The sequence below is a fragment of the Galeopterus variegatus genome, unplaced genomic scaffold, assembly GCF_000696425.1.
Source record: "Galeopterus variegatus unplaced genomic scaffold, G_variegatus-3.0.2 Scaffold1029, whole genome shotgun sequence".
Classification (NCBI taxonomy): domain Eukaryota; kingdom Metazoa; phylum Chordata; class Mammalia; order Dermoptera; family Cynocephalidae; genus Galeopterus; species Galeopterus variegatus.
This window is the reverse complement of record NW_007727140.1, coordinates 355091-370318: the sequence shown is the minus strand read 5'-3', so window position 1 is coordinate 370318 and position 15228 is coordinate 355091. Positions and strand designations below refer to the sequence as shown.

At 33.7% G+C, this 15228-nt stretch overlaps 1 protein-coding gene across 2 annotated transcripts in view; it reads right to left on the bottom strand.

The window, feature by feature from the left end:
- GTF2A1 (general transcription factor IIA, 1, 19/37kDa) overlaps positions 1–15228 on the bottom strand; it is a 42249-nt gene that overhangs the window by 13785 nt on the left and 13236 nt on the right. For both annotated transcript variants that reach the window (XM_008574297.1, XM_008574298.1), the window contains exons 2-6: positions 14852–15056; positions 12874–12938; positions 8594–8669; positions 7262–7395; positions 4018–4338 (exon numbers count right to left, since the gene is read on the bottom strand). In XM_008574297.1, the coding sequence (XP_008572519.1) occupies positions 4018–4338; positions 7262–7395; positions 8594–8669; positions 12874–12938; positions 14852–15056 (801 nt within the window). The remainder of the gene's footprint in view (positions 1–4017; positions 4339–7261; positions 7396–8593; positions 8670–12873; positions 12939–14851; positions 15057–15228) is intronic.

The following is a 15228-nucleotide window of genomic DNA, read 5'->3' as shown; positions in this document are numbered from 1 at the left end:
GCATGGTGTCAAGGTTCATCCATGATGCATCCTTATCAGTATTCATTCCTTTTTTATAGCTAAATAATATTCCACTATATAAATATACCACATTTTATTGTCTATTCATCAGCTGATGAACATCTGGGCTGTTTACACCTTTTGGATATCATGAACAATGGTACTACGAACATTCATGTAAAAGTTTTTGATTGAACATCTATTTTAAATTATCTTCTGTATATACACTTAGGAGTGGAATTTTTAAGTCATATGGTTAATTCTATGCTTAATTTTTTGAGGAGACAGAAAACTGTTTTCCATAGCAGCTATACCATTTTATGTTCCCACCAGCAATGCACAAGTTTCCAATTTCTCCATATGCTCACCAACATATATTTTCTTTCTTTTTTGATAATAACCATCCTAGTAGGTGTGAAGTGGTATCTCATTGTTTTCTTTTTCTTCTTTTTTGGGCGGTTGGCTGGTAAGTCACTGTGGTTTTGATTTGCAATTCTCTCATGACTAAAAATGCTGAGCATCTTTAGCTATTTGTATATTGTCTTTGGAGAAATGTCTACTCAAGTCCTTTGCCCAATTTTCAATTGGACTGTCTTTTTGTTGTTCAGCTGTAAAGAGTTCTTTATATAGTCATGCATCACTTAATGATGGGAATATGTTCTGAGAAAGGCACTGTTAGGCTATTTAGTCATTATAGGATGTACTTATATAAACCTAGATGGTATAGCCTATTACTCGTGCAAGCTATATGGTACAACCTATTGCTCCCATGAGTAATGCATTGAGCTACTACAACAGCTACAATATCACCAGGCAATAGGCATTTCTTAGCTCCGTCATAATCTAATGAGACCACCACTGTATATATGGTCTGTTGTTGACCAAAACATCATTATGTGGCATTATGTGTATATTCTGCATACTAGATCTTTATCAGATATAAGATTTGCAAATATTTTCTCCCATTCTGTGGGTTGTCTCTTTACTTTCTTGATATTGTACTTTGTTACACAAAAACTCTAATCTATGAAGTCCACATTTTCTTTGATTGCTTGTACTTTTGGTGTCATATGTAAGAAACCATTGCCAAGGTTCTGAAGATTCACCCATTTTAAGAGTTTTATAATTTTAGCTCTTAGACTTAGGTCTTTGATCCATTTTGGGTTAATTTTTGCATCTGGTATGAGGCAGGGGTCCAACTTCACTCTTCTGCATATGGATATTCAGTAGTCTGAGCACGAATATTGAAAAGGCTATTCTTTTCCACTAATAGTCTTGACTGATACAAAAACTTTAACATAATAACATAAATGGCAGTATTACACTTACAAAAACACACCTAAAGATTACAGATCCAACAAATTTGAAAGTGAAAGAATAAAAAAAGCTATCCCAGGCAAATTCTAACCAAAACAAAGCTGATATGGCTCTATTAATATCAAACAGACATTATGTTTAAAAAAAATCACTAGAAATAAAGCAAGACACTATATAATCATAAAAGTTTCAACTCACTAGGAAAATAGAACAATTCTAAGTTTACGTGCACCCATTTTTAAGCTCAAAATATAAAAGGGAAAAATGACAGAAAAACAATGAGAAATAAATCAATTACAGTAGGAGATCTGAACATATCTCACTCAATAATTGACGATGGATCAAGAACACAAAAAATATAAGGATATACAATATCTGAACAAACCTATTCACAATCTAAATCTAACAGACATACAGAAGAGAGTACTAAACTGCAGAAGACACATTCTTTGTTCAATTACACAGAGAATATACAAAAGCAGACAAGCAAGTCTGAACCAATTTCAAAGGATCCACAATCACAGAGATCCTATCATCCACAAATGAAACAGTTAATTCAGAACAGAAATTAATAAAATAGGAAAAAAACAAAAGGTAGAATAAACAAAGCTATAAGTTGATATAACTTACCATAACTGTCTCAATAACAAAACAGAATACTTGAATGGAGTAAGATTATTAGGCCCAGACATTCATAACAGCATGATTTAACAAACATTCAAAGAATTAAGTATAGTCATTCCTTGGTATCCACAGGGGATTGGTTCAAGGGCACCCCTCTTCCCCCTATATACCAAAATCCAAGGATACTCAAGTTAGCCCTACGGAACTGGAAATACAAAAAGCCATGTGCATAGGTTCCACATTCTGTGAATATTGTATTCTCCATCCAAAGCTGGCTGAAGAACATTCGCATGTAAGTGGACCCACACAGTTCAAACCTATGTTGTTCAGGGGTCGACTGTATAATCTTTGAAGTTCAAGGTAGAAGGAACTCCCCAAAATTCATTTTATAAGGCTATCAGAAACCTAAAAACCTGATGAGTATGAGAACAGAATGTCACTGACAGTATCACTTATAAATATATATGCAAAAGTCCTCAGCAAAGTGAATCCAGCAATTCATAAAAAGGGTAACATGACGATTAAGGTGTGCTATCCCAGGAATACAAGATTGGTTTACAAACAGAAAAATCAATTAATAAAATTCATCATAAATAACAAATTAAGGGTAAGAAATGGTACAATTATCTAATAGTTGCAGAAAATGTATTTAACAAGATTCAACATTTGTTTATAGTTTTAAAAAACAATATCTACCCTAAGTAAATCAATGTACAGTATATGCATATATTAAAACAACACACCATACCCCAAAAATAAATGTTTAAAAAAAAAAAGCAAAGCTCATAGTTACTTTTGAATAGAAGGGAACTTCCTTAACCTAACAGAGGGTATTCATAAAAAACCTACAAAGGGCTGGCTGGTTAACTCAGTTGGTTAGAGCACAATGTTATATATATAACATAAGATCAAGGGTTCAGATCCCCATACAGGCCAGATGCCTCAAAACAAAAACCCTACAACAAACAGTACACTTAATGGTGAACCACAGAAAAGATTACTTTTAAATTTAAGAATAAGACAAAGGTGTTTTCTATCACCACTTTTAAAAAATACTCTTCTGGAGGGCATAGTCTAAGAAGCAAGAAAAACTGCCATTTTTCACATATGATGTAACTGTCTACATAGAAAACACAAAAGAATCTACAGATACATTATTAGCATTAACAAAAGACATTAGGAAAGTAGCTGGTTCAAAGATGAATATTAAAAGCTCTACACATATCCATATTACCAATAAACAATAGGAAAATAAAAACATGTCATGTCATGTCACGTAGAGTAGCATCAAAACTACTAAGAATTTAGGGAATAATAATGGGGAAGAGATGTGAGTAAGCACTTCCACAAGATAAAAACAAAAATCACAAATAAATACATGAAAAGAGACTGAAATTCATCAATAATTAAGGAAATACAAAGTAAAAGCAAAATGAGACACACACCATTTTCTACCTATCAGACTGGTAAAAATTAAGCATAACAAAGAAAACAAAGATGTTTACATACTTCGAGAAGACAGGTACTAAGAGTAGATGATGTCATTAAGGAACAGGTATGAAATATGGACCAAAAGAAGGTTTTGAATAATTATGTCACATTTATGCACACTGACAATCAACCTTATAAAAATGAATGAATAAAATAAAACAAAATAAAAATATCTGTGACATTTAGTTTTTCTTAGATTTCCTCTCTTCCCTAAATGTTGTCATGCCTTTTGAATTACTGAAGCAAAAGATTAACCAATCTATCTCTTCTACCAATGTCTCATGTTTACCATATTACGAAAACATAAGCCAAAGAATTGGAATTACTTGCACTGTCTCTACTACCTTTATTAACAGAATTTAACTTCACATACACTCATTTTCTATCACCAGCTATATGAAACAACTATGAAGATAGAGCCAGAATAATCTAAAAACCTTACTAAACTGAGAACAATCTAACTTTACCATAAAATCCTATGTTGTACAGCACCTAAAAGCCTCTGAAAAAATAGGATATAATTCATCAGTTTGGCACCAAGTAAAACAGGAAATGCTTATTTCAAGTCTTTTACTAGAAACTTACTTCTTCCACTTGCCCATCTTCAGCTCCATCTTTTTCTTTGTCTTCTTCTTCATCGTCATCATAGTCTTCTTCTTCATCTTCATCTTCTTCAGATGACGTATCCCCAGTTCCATCAACTTGTAATACCAATGGAGCCTGTGTTTGAGCAGGCTGGGCCTGAGGCTGCTGTTGGCCAGTGGCAGTTATCTGTGCTTGTGCTGGTGTAGGTGCTGCCACTGTCGTAGGTATAACTTGAGTCTTATTTCCTGTAAATAAGATTTGCTGAGGCTGGATGATGACACCTGCCTGTGGTGAAATCCCTCCAGGAAGAGGGGCCAGTACCTTATAGCAAAAGAAAACCACATATTATGAAACAGTGAGAGGATCAAGTATCGTACATACAAATAAGCCCAAATGTTCAACAATCACCAGAAATGTATGTATTTCAAACATAGGTAAAACTACTAAAACACAAAAGCAATGTTTAACTAGTGTTCTGACTCACTAAATTTCCATTTTGCCATTCAAATTTCTGAAGGAAAAAGATTTTCTAAAGATAATTGCTTCATTTATTGAGCACTTAGTATTTATGCAAGGCACCAGGCCAAGATGATACAGGTTATTAGTTTATTCACTTGAGGTGTAAAGAGGTTTAGTTGTTTGCAAAGCTTACTGTCACTAAGAAGCAAAACTTGAACCTAGGCTTTCTGGTCCAGAGCCCATGCTCCTACTATTATGCCATGCTGTCTCCACATGAAGAACACTGGACTGAGAATTTGAACATCTGGCTCTAGTTTCACCTAAGATCAGATATAGATAAAGCTGTCAGACCAGGATCAATGGTTCTCAACCCTGGCTACAAATAAGAACCACCTGGTAACTTAAAAAATACTGATATCTTGTCCCCACACTAATATTCAGATTTAATTGGTGTAAGATAAAAGCTATGTATTTTATTTAAAGCTCCCCAGTTGATTCTATCATGCAACCATAGATAAGAACCACCAGCTTAGATGATTTCTAAAGTTCCTTCCAGATCCTGCATTCTAGGATTCTAAAGTCAACCACAACTCGAAAGAATGTATTAACAAATATTATTAACTATATGTATGAGCTATGTCAAAAAGTTCATGGAAAGATTCATATTATCTTTCACTGCCATTTTTCCATGAACTGTTTAAGGACCCTCATACCACAATTAACATATTATAATTATTAATAAATAAAGAGCACTGAAAGCCTCTTACTTGCCATTAAGTTCAAGGAATGCAAAAATAGTAAGATATAGCACAGACTGAGCATGCCTAACCTGAAAATCTGCAGTCCAAAATGTTCCGAAATCCAGAACTCTTTGAGTGCTGACATGAAGCTCAAAGGAAATGCTCATTGGAGCATTTCAGATTTTCAGATTAGGGATGCTCAGCCAGTATGTATATGCGAATATTCCAAAATCTGAAAACATCTGAAATCTGAAATGCTTCCGGTTCCAAGCATTTAAGTTAAAGGATACTCAACCTGTATTTCCTTTAAGAAGCTTACAGATTAATGGTGCAACAGACAAAGCAATAAGCACTCAAAAAGATGGGATATATAATAAAAGTATGTGGTTTTATGAGAACACAAAAAAGGGTGCCAAATTCAGTTTGGGGACAAGGCATGATCAAGGAAGCCTTCCTAGTAGGTAATACTTTAATTTGTTTGTGCTTTAAGGAGATTAGCCAGGCTTTTCTGTTCGATTTGTACATTTGGGGGGAGTGGAGAGAGCTGCCGGATGGAAGGTCAAAGGCAGCATTCTAAATAGAAGAATAAAATCAAGGGAAATCCAGAAGTGACAGCAGCACATAACCTGGAAAGCTGTAAACAGGCTGGATTAATATTACTGCTTTGATCTTGCCTCTATCGTCATACTATTATATTGATATTATGTGTTTCTGTGTCTCTTTTTTAAAGTACCTAAGTTCCCTAAGAAAATAACCATTCCTTTTTCATCTCTTTCCTCATAGTACAATAATTTAACACCTGGCACACAAGTAGGTGCAAGTATTTGTTAACTTTATCTAAATAGCAGCTGAAGCAAATAACTGGAATTATGGTAAGAAATAAATCTGGAGAGTTCAAAGAAACAAGATCCCAAAAAAGATATTATAAACCATGTTGAGGAGTTTAGATTTTTTTCCAACAGGCACTGGGAAGTCATCAGAAAAATTTAAGACTTTTAGAAAGATGACTATAAATCAGTCAGGTTAGGAGGGCACAAGACTAGAGGCATAGAAATCGATTAAGAGGATGATACAGTATTATGAGTAATAAATTTTTTTTTTTTTGTCTTTTGTGTCCGGCAACGGATCGCAACCCTCAGTGTCGCACCCGTACCGGACCGGCAACGGGATCGCAACCCTTGGTGTCGCGCCCGCACCTCGCTCAGCCAGTGAGCAGGAACTGGTCTGTATGTGGGATCCGAACCCTCGGCGGGAGCGCCGCCGTGCTCCCAAGTGGCGCACTGTAGCAGTGCGCCACCGGGCCGGCCCTTATTAGTAATAAATTATGAGTATGTACTAAGGAACTGACAAGACAAACTGAGAAGAAAACAGTTTCAAGCGTATTAAGGGACTGCAAACATGAGAAAACTACAGTCCAAAAAAAAAAAAGGAACTATTAAAAAGAATTGGTAGGACTTAATGATACTTTATATTTTAGAGATAAAGGAAAGGGAAGTTTCCACACATCCCCTTTCATAAAATACATAAGCATCATGAAAACTAGAGTCAAGTCTGCTTTGTTTGTTCCTAAATCGCCACCCCTTGTGAAGACCCAGACACTCAGTACTGCTTGCTGAATGAGTAGTTTAGGAGGCTAGATGGAGAGTGCTGCCACTGACAGAAAAGCACATTCAGAGAGATGATGAAGAATAAGCAGAGATGACCATTCAGTTTTTAACATATTAAATGTAAGTTAAGCTGCAAGGTATACAGGAGGAATTTAGAACAGGGTCTGTAGCATTAGAGAAGAATATAAGAATTTGTGTATATAAAGCCATGAGAATGATGAAGAATAAGCAGAGATGACCATTCAGTTTTTAACATATTAAATGTAAGTTAAGCTGTAAGGTATACAGGAGGAATTTAGAACAGGGTCTGTAGCATTAGAGAAGAATATAAGAATTTGTGTATATAAAGCCATGAGAAAGGGAGGGGAACCACCCAGGGAGTCCATACAGAAGAAAGAAGAAGAACCCCACGGTGATCATAACATAAGATTCTTTTACCTGTTGAATAACAGGAGCTTGTACCCCACCGGGCTGCATTTGTGGTATAACCTGTTGTTGTAGAACCACTGACTGCTGAGGCTGAAAGATATACTGGGCACCATTGGCTGCTCTGACAACTTGAAGAAGCTGGCCTAAAGCAAAAAAGTATGTATTCCAAGTTACAACTTCAGCAGTGAACATCTCAAAATAAATGAATTCATACTGAATGTAAAACCACTGAAGGTCCTAGAACTTATCAAGTGGAAAGTCTAACAATTTCATTAAGGGCTATCATACCTACACATTCCTTGACTTCCATGTTCAAATATATTGCTTAAAATGTTCCATTTTCCATACTTATCACCCTCATTTGGCTGTTTTCCAATAAGATTTTAATGACAGATTATGAAACTTTATCAAAATCTTAAATTATTTTTTCCAACACACTAGGACTCAAGAAAGAGCAATAAATAAGATCAGGACATTTCAGGGACTGTTTGTTTTAAGAGCTTTAAAAGCATAATAATTCATTTAATATCTTGCACTAAAGCACCATAGTACTTTGCTTCAAAACTGTTTAAAAGCAATAAAGTTTGCTGAATCGATTATCATTGCCACATGATACTAACTATATTACTGGCTTATACATACAGAATCAAATCCCCCCAATATGTTGTGTTAGATGATCCAGAATATTGAATTAATTCAAAGGTGAACAATTTGTATCTTATTAAAATATGTAGCAAGACAAGCCCCTAATTTGTTCTTCACAAATTTAGAAATCCCCATACCAGTCAGCTGCCAGGGGGAAAAAAAAAAACTATAAATAACAAAATGTATAATCAAGATTACAGACAGAATACTTAAAATCACGTAAATTCTTCAAACACTAAGATGCCAAAGATCATGAGCTTGCCATTGGACTTTTGTCAACGAAGAGATACCATGTACAATAGCATGCGATAAATTTGCTCATAAAATACTATAGGGTTTAGTTTAACACCACGAATAAGTTCAAATGAGTCAAGTCTAACTCACTTGGCAGGTTAAATGTGTTTAGTAAAAAACTAAGTAAACAAGCATTTCTATATAATCATACTTCATTCAATGATAGGGTTTCTCACGCACGGATCAAAAACTCAAGTGCAATTCTCATCTTCTCTACTGCATCCTCAACAATGCTTACAGCTGCATGTGCTACAGCCCTCAAATAAGTTACACTTTAATAACCTAAAGCAAATGGTAAAAGAAATATTAGTATTTTCTGTCTTTTGATGAAAACAAACTTAAGGGCTAGATGGTATAATTTTCTGAATTATATTAAAAAATGGTTCTATTATTCCTAATTACCTGAATTTGTTAATATCTGTTGAACAGGAGTCACACCTGCAGGAAGTGCCAAGGTAGCAGCTGTAGCAGCAGCACTCTGGGGGGGGAGAAAAAAATCAAAACCATATATGTACATAACAATATCTCAGTTTATCTCTAGCATATTTTACTAGTATATAAAATTTTTTGTTTAGCATATACTAACATAAAACATTCTAACAATAAAACTAAATTCCATTTTATAAGATGATATAAGAAAGACCATCTTCTAGCCTAAATAACCTACTTAATTATTTCAAGCAATTACACTAAACAATATAATGGGATTTTTTCCCCCTAGAGAATATGCTCTAAGAAAATTTCACAGGTAGCTTTTTTCCCTCCCCCTTCAATCTTCTTTAAGGTAGCAAGCCTTCATATACTCAATCTAACCTATACAGTTTTAGAAAAATATGTATTAACAATGCTATACAATGTATGAAATAACCATTTCATTATTGCTTCCTTTCCTACTCTTTGTTTCCTTATCCCCAATTCTTTGTCTTCAATTAATACACTTGAGGCCAAAATATAAGTATCTTTATTTTAGAATTCTTAATTTTTAAAATTTCTACTAGAATCAACAGGTGTCTACAGAAAACATGATATCATCAGAATACTTCACTTGGGAGTTCAGCTGACAATTCTTCTAAGATGCCATATTATCAAAAAGAAAAAAAAAGGACACACTGGCATTATAATTTAGGTAAAGCATGTATTAATTAATAAATTTATTAATATAAAAAAATACCTTAAAAGTCTTAAGGAAAGTCCCAAACTTTAATTTCTGTATTTTAAAATGGACTTAGTATGTGACATTTACATTATAAAGACATGTGATTATATTCTGAATTTCTTTAAATTCAGGATAAATTCTTGATTTACTGCTTCTAACACTTTTCTCCTCTTGTTCTTCCCCCAAAGAATTACACCATTCTGTTTTTTTATTCTGTCCTCTGCAATTCTGCCAAGGTGTGAATATGCGTGGCTGGTAATGTGTAGGAGGAAATCATTTGTCTAGCAAGTGAGCACTGCTTCCTATTTGTCTTATAAATCACAAATGAGCTTTGTGGTATGCTATTTATCACTCACAAAATAGAAGTGATTTCTTTAAATACTGTTTTTTGGTTAAAAAAATCTGAATCTGAAAAAAAAAAATCTCATTGCTATCACCAGTTACACAGGCTAAGAGATCTTTTTACAAATAACGATTCTTACCTTTAAATAAAAGTTTTGGCTGAACTTAAGAATGAAATGTCAAAGCTGAGACACCACTTATGTATCTCACTGTAACTACATTTAGGAAGATTTTTTCCCCTCACCCCGTCAGTCTTCTTTAAGGTACCAAGCCTTCATATATTCAATCTAACCTATACATTTTTAGAAACACTCATATTTAGAAAAGCTTAGGGAAATAAATATTACTGTGCTTTGGAGCTGCTAATGCCAGAAAAGTCAACAAATCTTCTAAAATTATACTAAACTGGGTTAATGATACAACTACTATCTAGTCTGGGCTCTAGGTATAGCTTTCCAAGAAAATATGCTTGTTGGCCACTTGACAGGCCTAAGTAATTTCTATATGTTAAGCCTGAAATTCTCACTTTATCTACAAAATCCAGCCACAGCCTTCCAGGTTCAACCATCTATAAGTTGGATACCCAAGTATCCAACTTAAAATAAATCTTGTCTATACAGGCAATTGAAAGGTAATCTAAATTTAAGAAACATATTAACAGCCACTTACAATTGAGAAATATCATCCTTTACAAATATTAAGTGCCAAATTATAGGCACTTATATAAGATAACAGATCTCTCTCTACTGGCAAACTGACATACATGACAAAGTAACCACCTGCACACCTTCCACACATTCAAGTTGCTCAATAAATGCTTGTTGAGTCATGTACCATACACAAACCACCTTTTACTTAATGGCTATTGAAAATTTCTTCTTGTATTTTAGAAAACAGCCCAAATACGAATAATGTATTAGACCAATCACTTCACAAAGAGAACCTGAAACACTAGGGTTTGATATAAGTTCCCTGAAATAGCCTTCTGCCTAGTATTATATTATCACTATCGCACATTTCTATGAAATTACATTATTTTCCAATAAGTTCACTTCTAAAGCACACAAAGCCACTGGAAAAATCAAAACTATTTTTATGGAATATCTTTTAATCAGGAATAATAATGCAAACCAACCCCGCCCCCTCTACCCCCAAAAACCAGTAAAAAAAAAATCTTTATTTTTATTGGTAAAGAACCTATACTGATTATGTTTTGGAACATGTAAAATACATGAAAGAAACACTGACTAAAAAGCAAAGTAAAATGTTAAAATACACAAAAATGCTAATCCATTTTACTTATTGAAGTTTCTGACCTACGATCTATTTAAATAACACATACTCTTTAGAATTAAGACCTAAGCAGTACGTAAGAGACAGACCACTGATTTTCACCCCAGTCTCTTTAAACACCATATTAATTTAAAATTCTCTCCCACAACACTTAAAATTCTTCTACATTAGAAGGGCCTACTGTAGGTGGTTCTGCCAAAATTTCTGTTTTAAAATGACTGAAGTTATTCCCTAGGAAACAGTCTTAGTAACAGCAACTGCACTATGAACCCTACAGTGATAATTTTTTTTTAAAGGGTGGAAGTTAAAAAAAATGTGAAGCCTTAGACTTAAATGGAATTTTTTGAATAATAAAAATTCTTGTGAGAAATAATAGGAATGGAATTTTGCAATTTTCATGCAGAAAGAACTGATTCTAATAACTTGCACTAGAAGTACTAATAAAGATTCTTGGTATTTGTGAATTTAAAAACTGCATTTTCTACCATCATATAGAAATTTGCAATTTTGCCAAGGTATGAATTTGCGAGGCTGGTAATGCATAGGAGGAAGTCATTTGTCTAGCAAGTGAGCCTTGCTTCCTATTTGTCTGGTAAATCACAAATGAGCTTTGTGGTACACTACTTATCACTCACAAAGTAGAAGTGGTTTTTCTAAATATTGCTTTTTGGTTAAAAAAAAATCTGGATCTGAAAAAGAATCTCATTGCTACCAGTAGTTACATAGGCTAAGAGATCTTTTTACAAATAATGATTCTTACCTTTAAATAAAAGTTTTGGCTGAATTTAAGAATGAAATGTCAGAGCTGAGAAATCACTCTATTTATGACATTAATAGTGTGTATCTTAAACAGAATAAAGAAAAGCCATTTGTAAGAAAGTACTGAATAACTACTCTAATCAGACTGCATTTTAATGTTTTCTTAAAAAAAAAAAAAAAACTTAAGGATATAGGTAAAGATTTTCTAAGAATCTCAAGAGGTTCTTTCAATTTTATAGTTACACTTACTACATTTGATGAGAAATATATGCTCTAAGTGTAATTTGAAAATTTAAGGACTAGTGAAGTGCAGTGAATATCCCTGAGAAATATCAAAGTTCTAAGTAAAGTAACTGGTTAAAATTATTTTAAGGTAGTAATTTACACATTATAATAAAACTTGTTAGACTATACTATGGTTAAATCAGTGCAAATATTTCTAAATGTTTGATTTTAAAAATAGCCACCTTGAACTATCTAAACAGTTCATTTTCATTTCTAAAAAGTTTACAATTCTTAGCATTCTTGATCTCTTACAATTAATAGGTCTTCTGAAGCAGAACTATACTTAAAACATAACAGGTTTGATAGGTACCCTAAAACATATTTTTCAAAAATAGTAGGGGATGGGGCCGGCCCGGTGTCGCACTGGATAAGTGCGCCGCTAGCACGGCGGCGCTCCCGCCCGAGGGTTCGGATCCCACATACAGACCGGTTCCTGCTCACTGGCTGAGCGAGGCGCGGGAGCAACACCGAGGGTTGCAATCCTGTTGCCGGTCCCCAGTCCGGTACGGGGGCAACACTGAGGGTTGCGATCCGTTGCCGGACACGGAAAAAGACAAAAGACAAAAAAAAAAAAAAATAGTAGGGGATGAAAGAGCTCACACAAAGCATCACTCTTTTGATATTTTTTAAACAGAAAACTGTATAATTTTATAAGCCTTAATGTCTCAATACCAAGCTAAACTTTAGATTTGCTGACAAATCTAAAATTAAATAATCTACATAAAATAGATGTTTTGCTCAAGTCTTCAATAAACTTCAAACTTTTATCATATAACATACCTAGGCATAATTATAATTTAAGTTATAATAAGTATAGTCAATCAAAGTGCTACATTCTGAGTCTTACCATGTTTGATGCATTCATATGTTGTATCAGCTTAGAATCAGGAACAATAACTTGTGGTGCGGTGGCTACAAAAAAGGCACACATGTAAATTAGGTACCATGAGACTAATTTCATAACCACAAGAATGTTATACAATGCTAAAAAATTTTTTCATGTTTTCCACTTTTTCTGCATTCAACCATTAGATATCACAGAATGTTACAAATACCAGCTGTGATATACCCTCCCTACAATGGAAAGCACCAATAACAAATATTGAAGTGACAATACCTAAGGATGCAAGGGATTTAGGAACATGAAGTAGTGAAATACCTAACACCTAAATGTATGTTTCTGAGCATTCTTAAATAAACTGAAAATTTTCAAACATAATTTAATCTTGTCTTGCTAACTCAGCATTAACTGTTTTACTGATATAATGATACCACTGTTGGCATGAGTTACTAATCCATTAAGAGCAAGCTCAAAAAGTTATAACTAGTTTTACTAATCTACACAGTCCTTTTCTCCTGATTTGACAGTTGCCAGAATCATGTTACTATTCTTTTATTAGCTGTTTAAAAAATACAAATCAGAAATAATGGCAATGTAACTTAAGTATAAAAGGAATTAAGTGTTTGATTCCGCAAATTTCAGAGAAAAGATAGATAATCCCATTATCCTAATATTCTCTGAGTGAAGAAAATCACATTTTAATTTATGATGACCTAAAATCCTAGTGCCAGGCTTGAAGGCAATAGGAGGAACAGTCATCAAAAATATTACAAAGTTATAACACCAAGGTCAAGAGTTCAGATCTCCATACCAGCCTGCTGCCAAAAAAAATTAAAATGCTAAAGTTATTTGATACAAGGTATAGATTAAAATCAGGCATTAAAAAAATCTTACTTGGTATAAACAATAAAATAACCCAAACAGACCTTTCTATTGTATATCACTATAAATTTTAAGTCATATACATACTCTCAGATAAGGCAAATGGGTAACTAAATGGTTAACTTAAACTTTTCATTTACCTTCACTCTTCTTGTCAGTAACAATAAAGACTCACTGAATTAGAATGCCTAGCAAGTTGTTTAACTGAATAGATGTTTGTCATGAGAGATAGTATTTGCTACATGTAATAAATCCTGCTTCTTAGCTTTTCAGGGCCCAGATTTTCCCCAGCTGTGAAATGAAGGCAAGGGCTATTTCATAAAGTCCTTACAAGGAATCAATGAAACAGTCTCTATAAAATGACTTGCATAGTGCAGAGCACTATGGACACCATCTATAAATATTTTTTTCTTACCTTTAAACCAAGTAGTATAAATTAAGATATGCTGCATGAAAGTACTTTAAAAAATTTGTAGAAAAACAGAATTTAAAAATAATATGAATTTTTCCATAAACTTTTTGAAGTCCCCTCATATATCACTCTTCACTTAGAAGAATTCAATTTAGACTTACATAAATTACTATGGTACTGAATTTTCAGATTGCCAAAGTATAGTTTCAAAATTCCTCCAGTGTTTAAAATACACTTACAAAACTATAAACAGAAACATGTCTTTGAAAAAACATGTTTCATAAAGAAAGCATATAATTATTTTTTCATAAAAAATAATGAAGCCCTTAGGAAATAAGCCTTTATAGATCTGACTTATTTTAGGAAATCAACCACTGTACTAACAGCCTTCTCAAAAGAATATATTAATAAAACTTACCTGAATATCATCTTAGGCTTACAATTAACAAATTGCTTGTCTATCATTACTATACAAGTATGATTCGCATTTTATACAAATTTATACACACACCCCTCAGCCAATAGAAAGGAGAAGAAAAATAACAAAATTAATATAGTCTTTTACGAATTTTTTTTAGGTTTACCAACCACCTTTTAAAATCAAGATCTGAGAAACTCAAAGTATTTCTCTTCTTTCAAAATGACAGATTTAATTCCCAGGTCGTAAGCAGGAAAACAAACCGGTCTCACCTTGCTGTGATGCAGGAATAAGGACCTGCTGGGTCTGCGCTTGCTGAGGTACTGTCTGCTGAGGTTGAGCTTGCTGGTGGTGGTGGTGGTGGTGATGCTGCTGCTGCTGGGGTTGATGCTGCTGTTGAACTTGCAATAAAAGCTGCTGTTCCTCTGAATGAAATCCATCTACTGCTCTAGACTGCATTAGTTTATTCTCCCATAACTAAGGCAAAGAACATTAAAAATTTCTAAGTGAAAGTCAGAGAAAATAACTCTGGACATACAGATTAAATATTATTTTTATTATTTAAAAAATTCTTCCATTTTAAAAGCTGATACAGCCACAAAAATACAAATTCTTATCCATGTGTAAACTATAATGAAAACAGGTTTTT